This window comes from Sinocyclocheilus anshuiensis, unplaced genomic scaffold (assembly GCF_001515605.1).
Source record: "Sinocyclocheilus anshuiensis isolate Anshui unplaced genomic scaffold, SAMN03320099.WGS_v1.1 scaffold579, whole genome shotgun sequence".
Taxonomy (NCBI): domain Eukaryota; kingdom Metazoa; phylum Chordata; class Actinopteri; order Cypriniformes; family Cyprinidae; genus Sinocyclocheilus; species Sinocyclocheilus anshuiensis.
Window position 1 is genome coordinate 4,088,763 of NW_015551075.1, and position 13,259 is coordinate 4,102,021.

The window sequence follows — 13,259 nt, forward strand, 5'->3', positions numbered from 1 at the left end:
GTCTGTCTGTCTGTCTGTCTGTCTGTCTGTCTATCTATCTATCTGTCTATCTATCTATCTGTCTATCTGTCTATCTATCTCGGTCTGTCTGTCTGTCTGTCTACCTAGTGTTCTATCTAGCATTCTATTTAGCTTTCTATCGTTCTATCATTCTATCTATAATGTTCTACCGTTCTATCTAATGTACATATGTTATATAGATTGTGGATTGATTTGAAGCAGTCTGTCTCTCTGAATGTGTCTTCATTCTCTTAGCTTTGTGATTGTGTGATGTTGTGTTAGTCATCACTGTCTGTGTTTGTCTGTCTCTCTCTCTATCTCTCTTTCTCCTCTTGTTTCTCTTGTTCTTTCGATCTAGGGATGGCTCTCAGAGTAAACTCAAGTTTTCCATTGGTCAGAAAAAGTCTTCTAGGTAGCGCTCTCACTCCTGTCCTGTGCTCTCGTGTATTTCCTCTCCTGTCAACCTGCTCGTCATCACCCTCCTCTTCCTCACTTACTCTCTGCATGTGATTTTTGTGGTCTAAATCTACTCATGTATGTACAAGATTGTTCTGTGAAACTCAATTATTCGAACTGGCTGCACAATACAATATTATTTTAATTAAATAGTATTAAATAATTATTATTGTTATTTGACTATATGTATTATACATTATAAAATATCCATTCTTACTTCAATAATGCTTTACAGTTCTAATCTCATAAATAACTGTGATAACAGTTATAACTTAAAATAAAGAGTGTACTGCACTAATTACACCATATTTCAGGTGTTTTATCATCTGTTGTCATATGTTGGCATTAGTGCATTACACTGTTTAAAGCATATAGATAATTTTTGTGCACTTGAATGTGTATAATAAAGTATTTTTTGGTTATTATAAAGCAAAAAATTATTAAGTATTTTAACTGTGGTTACAGTGATTTAAAGAAAATGTATAACAGAGTGCAGTTGATAATATGAATAACTTTATAATGCATGTATATATTTAATAGATATCTATTTATTTTATTTAACGGATATACTGTTAGAAAGAGACACCTATTAAATTGATGAATAAAACCAGTTTTATTTAAAATATAAAAAAGAAAGTAAGAAAGAAAAAAAATACCTATCCTGGTGAACTTTTCCTTGAATTTATTTGGCCAGACAGAATATGTGGACTCTGTCAGATAACGTTACCCAAAAACATATCCCAGTGGAAATGTCTGCGCAGTGAGCTGTGATAACTTTAAAATAACCGCTCTGTGTGATGCCCTGCTTGAGTATGAGATTAATTATTAATTGTGGTGTGTGTGATAGAAAGGTTGAGGTTGTAATTTTGGTTTCAGTGAATGATGTGTTCGTGCCTTCAGTTACCAAGTGCTGTAAATGCATTTCAAATGCAAACGTGTAATGTGTTTCAGATAACTACACTAAAAATACTATGAATCACCTTATTCAAAATTCCCAGTTTGAATATTGGTCCAGTCTACAATTTTCCACCATTCATTTTTGGCAACACGTGACACAATATTGCCATCTAATGGTGGATAGTTATAATTGCAGATAAGCCTTCTGCAGATATGAGATGTATGAAGGAAAATAAAGAGAGAGGAAAAATATCTCTCTACCACATTACTATTTTCCATACTTATGAGAAAATGTCAAGGCCACACAATAGACAGCAATGTGATTAGCATAGGTCACTACAGATGTCCTTGTATTTTACATGGCATTGACATGGCATTTACCTAGACTTGATTGTTAGGTGAGATTAGTCTATTTGTCTGTCAGTCATGAAGGCATTGAAGGCTAGGACTGATGGAGAAATGTCACATTAGAAATAAATACATTGTTGACTAAGGGTTATTAATTGTTGCATTGCTTACAAGCACAAAATACTATTTGCTACCTAAGTGGTTCTGCTGGAGGGATTCACTATTGATGTATTGAGTAGATCCTCTGTCACTTTGTGTAAATAAAAAACCGCACCAAAGCAATTTAAAGTGTTTTTGCTGTTGGGGAGAGGAGATGGGTTTTTTTTTTTTTCAGCTTTATTAACTGGGATTGAATTGAACAAGGCTGATTCTAGAGCAAGAGACCCTGAGAAAGGCACAAACATTCGTTTTTTTTTTTTTTTTTAAATAAAAAACTCTTTAGGCATTAAACGGACATCTAGCAACCACTCAGAATGCATTAGCAACCCCCTGGCAAGCACCAGCAACACCTGAACACAAGTTCTGCACCGGCAAGGAGCACACACATTTTCTTCAGAAAATGTAAGAATCTTGCTGTTGATATTTCTGCTCTCTCGCTGTGACAGATTACCTGGCCCCACCTCGAGGATGTCCACTGCGGGCAGTGAGAGTTCTCCTCGAGGGTCCATCAGTTCAGCAGGGAATCGCCGCAGTCAGGTGTTCAGTGATAAAGCCAAACCTGCAGCAGCTCCGGCCAAAGGTAAGCCCAACTTCACAGTCTTTAAGGTGAAGTGACCTCTGAATTGAAACATTACTCATAATCTCATCTGAAAATGGCAGGTCAAGATTTCATTAAAAATGATTTTGTGTTACAGTCGGCTTGTCAATATAAAAGAGTTTCCCTCTGACAGATTTGAACACATTTATCTCTACAGTGTCCTTCCAGTTTATATATTATCTGTAATTTTATCATGCCAGGGGGAAAAAAAAGTGTCAATATTCTGTATTTTATTTATTCAAAAAATGCTGACTAGCTGCAGCCCCTGGCAATGTTTAAAGAAAAAGATAATAAAAAAGATAGTCTAAGGAAAGATTTCAAAGGACTGGAAGAAAACTGTGTCTCATGTTTTAGCTATGTAGGGCAAGATTTGTGATATGAATGAGGTAATATGTTTATGGTTTCTTTCTTCGAATTAAATTTCTTTTGTCATTTGTATTTTAAACAGTAATGGTGCAGTCTTCTTCAGTCCATTTAAAGTAAAAGTTATGGAGCTAGTCTTTATTTACTCTGTGGACTGTGTGCATGTACACATCCTTTCAAATGTTTGGTGTGTGTAAGATTTTTTTTTTAATCGATATTAGTACTTTTATTCTGCAAAGATGCATTAAATTGTATTAAATTGAAATTGAAGTCACAGTAAAGACATTTATAATGTTCTTTTGAACTTTCTGTTCATCAAAGAATCCTGAAAAAACATGTTATACACAAAAAATAATAAGCAGCTTAACTGTTTTTAACATGGATAATAATGAGAAATGTTCAAATCAGCATCTGAAGGATCATGTGACCCTGGGGACTGAAAAATGTAGCTTTGCCATCACAGGAATAAATACAATTTTAAAATGTATTAAAATAGAAAACAGTTCTTTTAAATTGTAAAAATATTTCACAGTGTTCCATTTTTTTTTTTTTTGTATTTTAGATTAAATAAATGCAGTCTTAGTGAGACTTCATAAACGTCGTCGTCTTATTCAAAAAAAATGTTTACCAACCCCTTTTGAATGGTACTGTACCGTATATCATTTTGTGCATTTACAAGAACAATGTCTAGATGTAAAATTTGGCTCTTGGTTAACATTATCCAGTAGCCCACATGGCCTATATGAAGTCAGCAGAAAACAAAAGTTAACTTTCTAGAGGAAGGTATTGCATTTTAATCATTTTCTGGAGTAACGTGCACTGATGCATTATGCACCATGAGATAAACCGGGTCAATTTTGAGTTCATGTTGACTTTAAGCGGTCACTGTGTTAAAACGTACCAACCACATTTCTGTGCTCTGTGACGGAGCTGTGCTGAGTTTAGAGTAGTTAATGTAGCAGTCAGTGCTGGAAATAACTGCTTATAATGACTCTGAGTGAAGCTAGTCACACAAACCCTAGCTGAGATGTTTGAAAGATGTTGCCGTACGTGTGTGTGTGTGTGTGGTACTGGCTTTCAAAGCAGAGTGAGCGAAGCGAAGGAAATTTCTACATTAATTGAGCCCTAATTAGTGTGTTTTGGCTCTGAGAATGTGGTGGCAGTGAAAGAGAGACAGAGAGAGACGGAGGTTTCCACAGTGTCATGCTTTAGGCAATTTATTCTGTTTTTCCACTGTATGTTGTGTACATATTCCTACGTATTAAATTGAGTGAAGCATTTGAAAGAAAAAAAATTCAAAGCAGAAAAAATGTATGTATTCAAACTGTATGCCCATGTTCACTTGTTAAGAGTATTTTCTTGAATAATCTGACTTTTGAAGCAGTTGAAGAGTTCAGATGTTTTGGTCTTGTGACAGTGAAAGTTAGTAAATGGTGTCAGCCGACTGATTCTCCCATAATGCATTTAGCTCTGTTATTTTGTGTGTGACCTGCTTAATGCAAAGCAGAGTGAGAATGTGAATCACAGAGCAAAGGAGCACAACTCTTCTGTGTGTGTGCCATCATTTTGTCACTGTTGAAACAGATACAAGCCTCATCTGAGATGACATAAGTCAAGAGAGCGTTGGGAAGAGATTTACAGTTTCAAAATTTTAAAGCAGGCAAGAAAAAACTTGCCTTTTATGTGCTTTTAGAGTTTGAAATCAATTTTCTAGACCGGTAAGGAAGTTTAAATTCACTGATGTAAACAGTTGTATTTGTATAGTTGTGATTTATGCAATTTTGTGCAGTTTTATTGTATTTTTCCATCAATTGTTTACTCAGCCTCATGTTGTTCCAAACCTGTCTGACTTTCTTTCTTCTGTGGAACATGAGAAAAAAATCTATTTTATAGAATGTTGGTGACCAGACAGTTCCCTATTGATTCCCATTGACTTTCATAAAAAAAACAGTGGAAATGCAATGGGAACTGAAACTGTTTTCTTATCAATATTATTCAAAATATACTCTTCTGTGTTCCTTAGATGAAAGAAGGTGAATACAGGTTTGGAACAACATGAAGATGAGTAAAATGTTCATTTTTGGGTGAACTATTGCCTTATGGTTCATATTCTGTTTAAGCCTTTATTTACAGCAATTGCTGTATTTGTGTATAATGTTGGATTATTGAAATATTAGGCATGTTTAAATGATGATTACAAGATCTCAATATGACCAATAACAATTGGAATTTTCTTGTGCATGTAAACATGACTGTGTTCAATAACAGAGGGAAAAAAAAAACCTGTCAAGGTGCAGTATGAAACAGGCATGATGAGTTTATTGGTGGGCTCTCATGGGGTGGTCATCTGAGACTAATGACAGCTGTTATTCTACCGTGGAGAAATAATCACTTAAATATGGACATTAAGAGGAACTGAGAGGGGCCACAAACCCTGAGGGTAGTAAGTTGCTCTAGAGTTTCCTAATGATATGAGGGCGACAGCGAGATTATTTCTGCCTAAAGTTTTGCAGTTCATTGTCATATGGTCTGTTTCTGGACAGCAACTGCTCAGCTTTTTCTCTCTCTCAACTTTCATCTCTATAACTAAGGTCTTTTTTTTCCCCCGACCTATCCCCTTCTCGGCCCCTCTCTTTCCTCTCTCTACCTATTGGAAGTCATTAGTGGTCTGACCCACTTCTCTCTGGCTGGCATGGCTAATTGGACCTTAATCACTTCCTAATTGCCGCTTTGTTTCTGTGCCGCTCATTAAATGCAAAACTGAATGAGATGGGAATGGTGTTTTTCCCCTCATGTCAGATTGTTTAATAAAACATACAGATAAAAAAATAAACGCTGAACCTGAAAAATAATAAAACGTTTGAGTGTAATCAGTTGATTTTTAGTCAGAATTGGCTAGCAAAGCCTTTACATTCAGTCTTAACTTAAGTGCTTGCCAAAAGTTTGTAGCTGATATTTTGTCAAATAATATTTTGCTCTGTTTAAAATGATATAAATCTGAATAAACGGCACATAAAGTATCTGTGAGAAACATCCGGTACTCCAACTAGGCATTCAGTGGGATAAATCTATAGGTTTGTTATATCTGTTCTGCTACATCTCATTTGAAATGTGCAGCATTAGTATATGCTCAGATGTTTTTAGAGTTTCGTTTAGAGTTTTTGGGCACTTCAGGTCTTTTTTTTCTGGGATTGGACCACTGGCCGACTGACAGAGTGAATGTGTTGAGCGTGATCTAGAGGCTCAGAGGGAGGGGGCTGGACACAGGGAGAACTCGCCAATGTTTGCAGTTAGAGTTGTATTTGCAGTGTATATCCTGAGAGTGAACACGGCTACTGAGACTCTACAGGCTGGACTGACGTGAAACCAGCTCACTTTAACAAATGGAGCTGCCAGGTGAATGAGAGACAGATAACATGCTGATTTCATTTTCATTTTTATGTTTTTCTTTGCTTTTTTGTAAACAGCCTTTTTTACTGCAGTGGAGAGGAACATTTTCAGTTTGTTTGTTTTTTTCATGATTATAATTTACACTTTTGGAATGTTTCAAGTGAACAATACATGTCATTCTGCAAGGTTTGGCTAAATTTACCATTTGTTTTCAAGGACTTATTTATAACTCTGTGCTAAAATGCACATCTGTTTATTTAATCAATTTACACTGGCTATTTATAGATTTTCATTCTTTAATAATATTTCAGTTTTTGTATGATTGTGTTTGTATCTTCATGTCAGTTATTTAAAGGAATTTTTGATTGTCTATGTCACAGAGAGCACAATAGCTAAATTTGGCCTCCAGTGTTTGAATGGGCATTAAAGTCTTACTCGCTGTGTTAGTGTAAACCGTTTAGAATCGATCTCAGCGGGCTGTCTGCTGCTTACTATAAGAATAGCATTAGCTCAGGAGTAACTAGCCTTTTATGGGCAGGGAGAACAGTTTCAAAACTTTCAGACCTTTTCTCCTGTTTTTTTTTTTTAGCCTTTGATTTAATCTACTTTAATTTTCACTCTTATTTCCCTTAAATGTTCTTCTTCCACAACATCCATTTGGTTTTCAGATCAGATTTTTAGGGCTGACTGTTCATCAGTGTTGTTGTATCTGTTACTATAGTAATGATGTATGTGTCAGCATACATGTCTTTCTCATATATGATGTTATGTGTTCCGTAATGATGAAAAACCACATGAAATCTGATCAGACTATTTGACTCGCAAAAATGAGATTTTAATTGGATTTCAAAATATATCGATGCGGTGTGTCTGCAAAAATGCATAGATGTAAATGTAACTGAATAAAGTTTAAGTAGTAAGATTATTAAAAGTGAAATAAAAATAGATTAAAGTTAAATGGAATGTTAAAAAGAACACAAAAAAGAGAGAAGTGCATAAAAAAAACCCTAAAATTAATACTAAACATGGAATATAAACCATCTCTTGACCTGCCCATTTTTATAGAACAATGTTAATTATTATTATTATTTTTTGGTATATTTTGTGTTCCCTTGCTGTGTGGTTTTCATGTATTTCATATGTTATGTTTTTTTTTTTCTTTCATTTTGCTGCCCATCTTGACCAGGACACTCCGGAAGAAAATATATTTTATTTCAATGGGACCTTCCTGGTTAAATAAATGAGAAAAGAAAAGAAAACAAAACAAAATTAAAAATATGAACAAATATATATGAGCAAAATCACTCTCGTACTCGAGCGATACCGGCTCTATATCAGCATGGCTGTGATTAGGCCAGAGGCATGAGGCCGCAGGCAATCACAGCCGCTGATATAGAGCCGGTATCGTTCGAGTACGAGAGTGATATTGCGTTTATACAACAGTTCGACGGAATGTGTGTAATTAAACAAGAAACAACGGAGTGCCTTTTGTGCGGAACTACTTCCTTCTGCCACGGATTCAAAGCTCAAGTTGACAGTTAAACATACGTCACTTTTAGAATTCGTATCAAGGGCATGTGCTGCTTCAGTTAGGTTATTAGTGAGAAATAATGAGGTTATAAGAGAGAAACAATGCTGCAAGACCTGCATCCGAATTAGAGAGAGAGAGACCGCGATGCTAGACTGATTAATGTGCATGCGTTTTTATTTTCAGATTTATAGGTCTGACTTGACAAACATTTTTATTAGTTTAGTCAAACCATTGCGTGCAGTTAAAACAAATAAGTATACATTTCCAGCATCTTACGCAACATTAACATTTATACAAAAAGGCTAGTTAATAAGTTAAACAACTGATATTTTTCCCTCAAAAAAGTAATCAGCATTTCATAACATAAAATAGATATTTATATATTTTTTGTTCCTACGTTTTTTTTTTTTATCTCAAAGTCAGGTTTATTTTATTTTACAAAAAAAAAATGTCATAAGCATATCATAAAATATATTATTTATGTATTTTTGTTTTTCATTAAACAATTACAATGTGCTCAAAATCTATTACATTTCTGATTTACAGCGAGTGATGGTTCTCGGAACCACTGTTCACATTTATTTGTACGTTGGCGTATATCGTACATCCCGCTAAATAGTTATTCGGAGATAAAGTCTTTGTTGTTCTTTGTTGTTTTTCTGGTATGGTTTCCGTTTGATCTGATGCTAGTACTGCACTCCAGCATTTTCTGTTGTTTAGTGATGGTCTCCAGTAGGATTTCAGTGAGCTTTCTGACCTAAAAAAATGTTTTAAATTAGAAATTAATTCAATTAATTTTGCATCATTTCATTTCCACTGTAGGCTATGGGTTAAACAAATCAGAAACATACCTGTGTCCGCTGACGGCTATGATTTCTCTCGCTTGGAGCCCTGCATCAGACAATTTTTGGATTGCAGTGGCCCTGATGCTGTGGTTCGTGTAGGACGATCACGTCCCAGCTTCTTTGCACATTCTCGGGAGCATTTGTGACAGCTGATTAATGCCCAAAGGAACAGTGCTATACCATATCTTGTCTTTAGCTTCAAATCTCCTCTTAGGGTGCAGATAGAGTGCTTTTGCGTCAGGTGGGAGTTTGCTGAGATATTTCTCTAGCGAAGAAACTGGGCACATGGGGTTACTGGACTCTTCAAACATAGCGCCCCTCCGATTTTCCCTGTCGACCTCCAGTGGGTTTTTGTGGTTTTTCGTTTCCTCATTAGATGTCAACGTGAAATATTTTGAACCATTTTCGTCTCTCTTTAGTTCAAACGAGTCTGGCATAAGTTGTCGATTGCCCTCCTTCCCTCTTCGTGCAAAGTGTAACTGAATGTCATACCACAACTTGTTTAATAAACCTTTCTGGTTGCCAGGGTCAAGTGCAGCAGATCGCTTCAGTATTTGCTGGTCTTCAGATGAAATCGGAGGGTAGTGTGATCAACTCCTTTAAAAAAGTTTTTGGCGGACGTAAACTCAGGGTCTTGCATTAAATTCCATGCACAGCTAAGAGGAGGTTCATTAATGTGGCGATTCAGCGCCGATCGAAGACTCAAGTAACTGCTGATACCATACAGTTCTCCTTTACTGGTCCTAATGGAGCCATAGAAATCACGCAAAACTGAGCTCATTTGGGATTTCTCGATATGTTTGAGGTCGATATTGAGCTTTTTTTCGGATAACCATGATTTAAAACAGTTCACAGCCCACACTGTTTGCCGCACCGTGTTATTTTCATGTCTGGTTTTTTCTAAATTGTTCAAATCTGCAGGTGTAATGGCTGCACTTCTTGCTGTTTGGCCTGTTAGTGATTCCCCTGCATCTTCATCGTCTGTTGAGCTTTCGTAGTTAATGTGTCGTTTGCCATCTTTGTTTCTTCTTATATTAACTAACGTACTCTACGATTAGCTCAGTGAATAATTAAAAAAAAAACATAGACCCGGCTAGAACAAGCAGAGTGATACAAAATTGTGAAAGGGCGTTCCTGTTGCGATACCAGTATAATATCTCACGATTCTCAACCAATCAGATTTGAGAACCAGAACGAACTGTTGTATAATAGTATATAAACTAAAATAACATTGGACCATTCAAACTAAAACACATTTCTGATTTTAAGCAGATTCAAAATATGATTTTAATTCAATTTCAGATTTAAAGTATTTAAAAAAAAAAAAAAAACGAATTTGATGATTCCATGTGTAGTTTGCTGTGAACTGCTGTTAACTCCTTCTCCCACATATGCAGTCCAACTTTCTCCATGATTATTTTAACCTGTCTCTTTTCCTCTCCAGAATCATCAGAGTGTGTCACCTCACACGGCATGACTGAGCACACTCTGTCATCCCTGGCATCCGCCTGCACCTCTGTTAGCACCAGCACTGTGGCATCTTCATCTTCATCGTCAGCCATCCCCCAGCCCAACTCGAGTAGCAAACCCTGGAGAAGCAAATCTCAGAGCACCAAGCACACTGCTACCTCCACCGCTCCCGCCACGGTGCTTTCCATCAAACCAGATCTCCAAGCCAAGCAGCCCGTGCCTGCAGAGCCACCACCAAAAGCTGTGCCTCAGAAGTCCATGCTGGAAAAACTAAAACTTTTCAACAGCAAAGGTGGCTCCAAGTCATCCACGCCAGCAGAGGGCGCCGTTACGCCAACAGGAGGAAAAGATGCCGCTTTGGTTTTAGAAAGAGTCGGGGCTGGTTCCAATACAGAACCCATTGAGGAAATGGATGGTAACGTCAGACCCACGAATGGATCGAGTGCTATTACCATGACAACCAGCAGCCCAAAGATTGCGTTAAAGGGCATTGCACAGCGGACACTTAGCCGGGCGCTCATGGCGAAAAAAGCCTCAACTAAATCAGTAGAGAAAGAAAAGGAAAAAGAACGAGCTAAGGAGAAAGACAAAAACGGGAAAGAGGGCTCAAAGCGTGTCCCTGCCTCGGAAAAGGTAGAGAACAAAGAGGAAGTTAAGGAGGAAGTTGTTCCCTCAAGCAAAGTTGCTCCCTCCGAGGCAGAGCCCAGGAAAGCCTCCAGGATCGCCAGCTTTATACCCAAAGGCGGCAAGGTGGGAGGTACCAAGAAAGATAGCTCCGCCCCTGTGCAAAGCGGAATTCCAAAACCAGGAAGTAAAAACTCAGGAAATGGAGCAGTAAAGAGTTCAGCGTTGCCCCTCGGTGGTAAAGACAATGAGAGGCCCCGCAGTATGCGTCTGGGAGAGGGTCTGGGACTTCATAGGGACAGCCGGCATTCCTCGTCCTCTTCCAGCCTGGCTTCCACTGAGGGGAAAGGACACCACAGCGCCGCCCCGTTGGCCAATGGAACACATTCTACAGCCAGCAACACAGTCAGTGTGCAGCTGCCTCAACCCCAGCAGCAGTACAGCCACCCCAACACAGCCACCGTAGCACCCTTCATGTACAGGTGAGACTCTTATTGGGATTTTCAACTGAAGCTTTAGATCGAAGGAGAGGCTCGAGCCAGATCTAGAGATCATAAGGGGCTCATTCGACTTGGACCAGTAAGCAACCACCAAGTAACCAGTGTTATTATTGTTAACTAAAACTAAATAAAAAATGTAAAATAAACTGAAATAAAATAAAACTGATATAAAAATAAATAAATAAATCTAAATAGAAATATCTGAAAAAATGGTATAACAAATGTTACCTTGGCAACTAACTAAAATAAAATGTTTAATCTGAAATACTGAAATTACTAGAATTAAAACAATAAAAAGACTAAATAGGTTAAATAGAAATCTTTTTAAAAAGCTAATAAAGTGACAAATTACTAAAACGTGAACTAAAATTAAAATGAATACTGAAGATTTAGAAGTGTAAGCTAATTCAAAATATGAATAAATACTATAATAGTATATAAATAATATTAAAATATCATTGCTAGTAATGACCAAAAACCCAGCAACCACATAGCAATTTGCTTAAAATCTCTCACAGCACCTTGACAACTGCATAGCAACCTCCTGACAACCACCCAAAACATCCATACAATCACATGCCTTCATGCTAAAAACCATGTAGAACACCTTAATAACAACATAGCATAAGTTGGTATAGTTTTGTACTGTAAAAAAAAAAGAGTGAAATCTTTATGCATGTATTACTGTACATATTAGATAAAGTGCCAAACTCATGGCAAAGCAGAACTGTACTCTACTATTTGTGTTTAGTTTATGAGAATGGCTCTAGTAAGTGTGCATGTGTGCTCACATGTGTATCGACTCCCCGTCAGGCTCAGCTGTGAAGCGTTTGACTGGTATTTCCTCTGAAACAGACCTGTGTTTGTTTTCCATAAAGGATTCCTTTAGTCAGGCCATGACGTCTGCTGACTAGAATGTCACAGAAAATATGTATGCATCTATATGAAGGACATCTTTTTTTATTTTTAACCCCTGTGTTTTTAGGTCTCAGAATGAGGCAGATGGAAACATTGGCACAAACCCAAGCTCTGGATGTCGTAGTAATGACTCCAGTAGCTTCAGTAAGATCAACCAGTCTTCTACTGAGGACCTGTCAGGTAACCTGTTCAGTTCATATCTGATGAAGTCTAAAACATTGATCTGGTAGTCTAAGACCTTTTCCTGTTGGTAATAATAATAATCAATGCATAATTTTAATAAAATAAGAGAAGTATTTAAGATTGATATTGATGATGATTTTCTGAAGTTTAAATCAAGCAAGAAATTGAGGGCATTTTTTTGTTCGTTTGTTTGTTTTGTTTTTGAAAGAAGTCTCTTATACTCACCTAGGCTGCATTTATTTGATCAGAAACAGTAAAAAGTTTGTAGACAGATAAATAATCTATTCATGTGATGGTAAAGCTGAATTTCAGCAGCCATCAATCAATGTTGAAAACATTTGTTAGGATTATTTGATGAATAGAAAGTTCAAAAGAAGAGCATTTATTTGAAATAGAAATCTATTGTAACATTAGAAACTCCTTAACTGTTACTTATGATTCATTTAATGCATACTTGCTGAATAAAAGCATTAATAACTCTTTTAAAAACAAAATCTTACCCTAAACTGTTGAACAGTGTTTAAATACTGATATATGATATAAAAAGTGAAAATGAATGCCCTATTTTCAGGTGAAGATCCAGAGACCAGACGACTGAGAACTGTCAAAAATATTGCTGACCTGCGGCAGAATTTAGAAGAGACCATGTCAAGTTTGCGGGGGACACAGATCACACACAGGTAGATGCTTCTATTTCTTACTTGTCACAGCCTGATGCAGTAGGATAACTTTAAAGAGGTCATATGATGCTTTTTTAAAGATCATTATTTTGTGTATTTGGTGTCTCTTGCGCTCTCTCTCTCTCGCGCTCTCTCTCCCTCTCTCTCTCACGCGCTCTCTCTCTCTCGTGCTCTCTCCCTCTCTCTCTCGCGCGCTCTCTCTCGCTCTCTCTCTCTCGCGCTCTCTCTCTCTTTCTCTCTCGCTCGCTCGCGCACACACACACACACACACGATGCGCAAAACTCCGCATTTGAACA

The 13,259-nt window shown here is 37.1% G+C and overlaps 1 protein-coding gene across 1 annotated transcript in view; it reads left to right on the forward strand.

Moving 5' to 3' along the window:
• Positions 1-13,259, forward strand: part of LOC107662312 (neuron navigator 2-like) — a 129,081-nt gene that overhangs the window by 64,295 nt on the left and 51,527 nt on the right. The window contains exons 6-10 of the mRNA XM_016452298.1: positions 359-412; positions 2,307-2,440; positions 10,032-11,163; positions 12,167-12,279; positions 12,854-12,962. Of these exons, the coding sequence (XP_016307784.1) occupies positions 359-412; positions 2,307-2,440; positions 10,032-11,163; positions 12,167-12,279; positions 12,854-12,962 (1,542 nt within the window). The remainder of the gene's footprint in view (positions 1-358; positions 413-2,306; positions 2,441-10,031; positions 11,164-12,166; positions 12,280-12,853; positions 12,963-13,259) is intronic.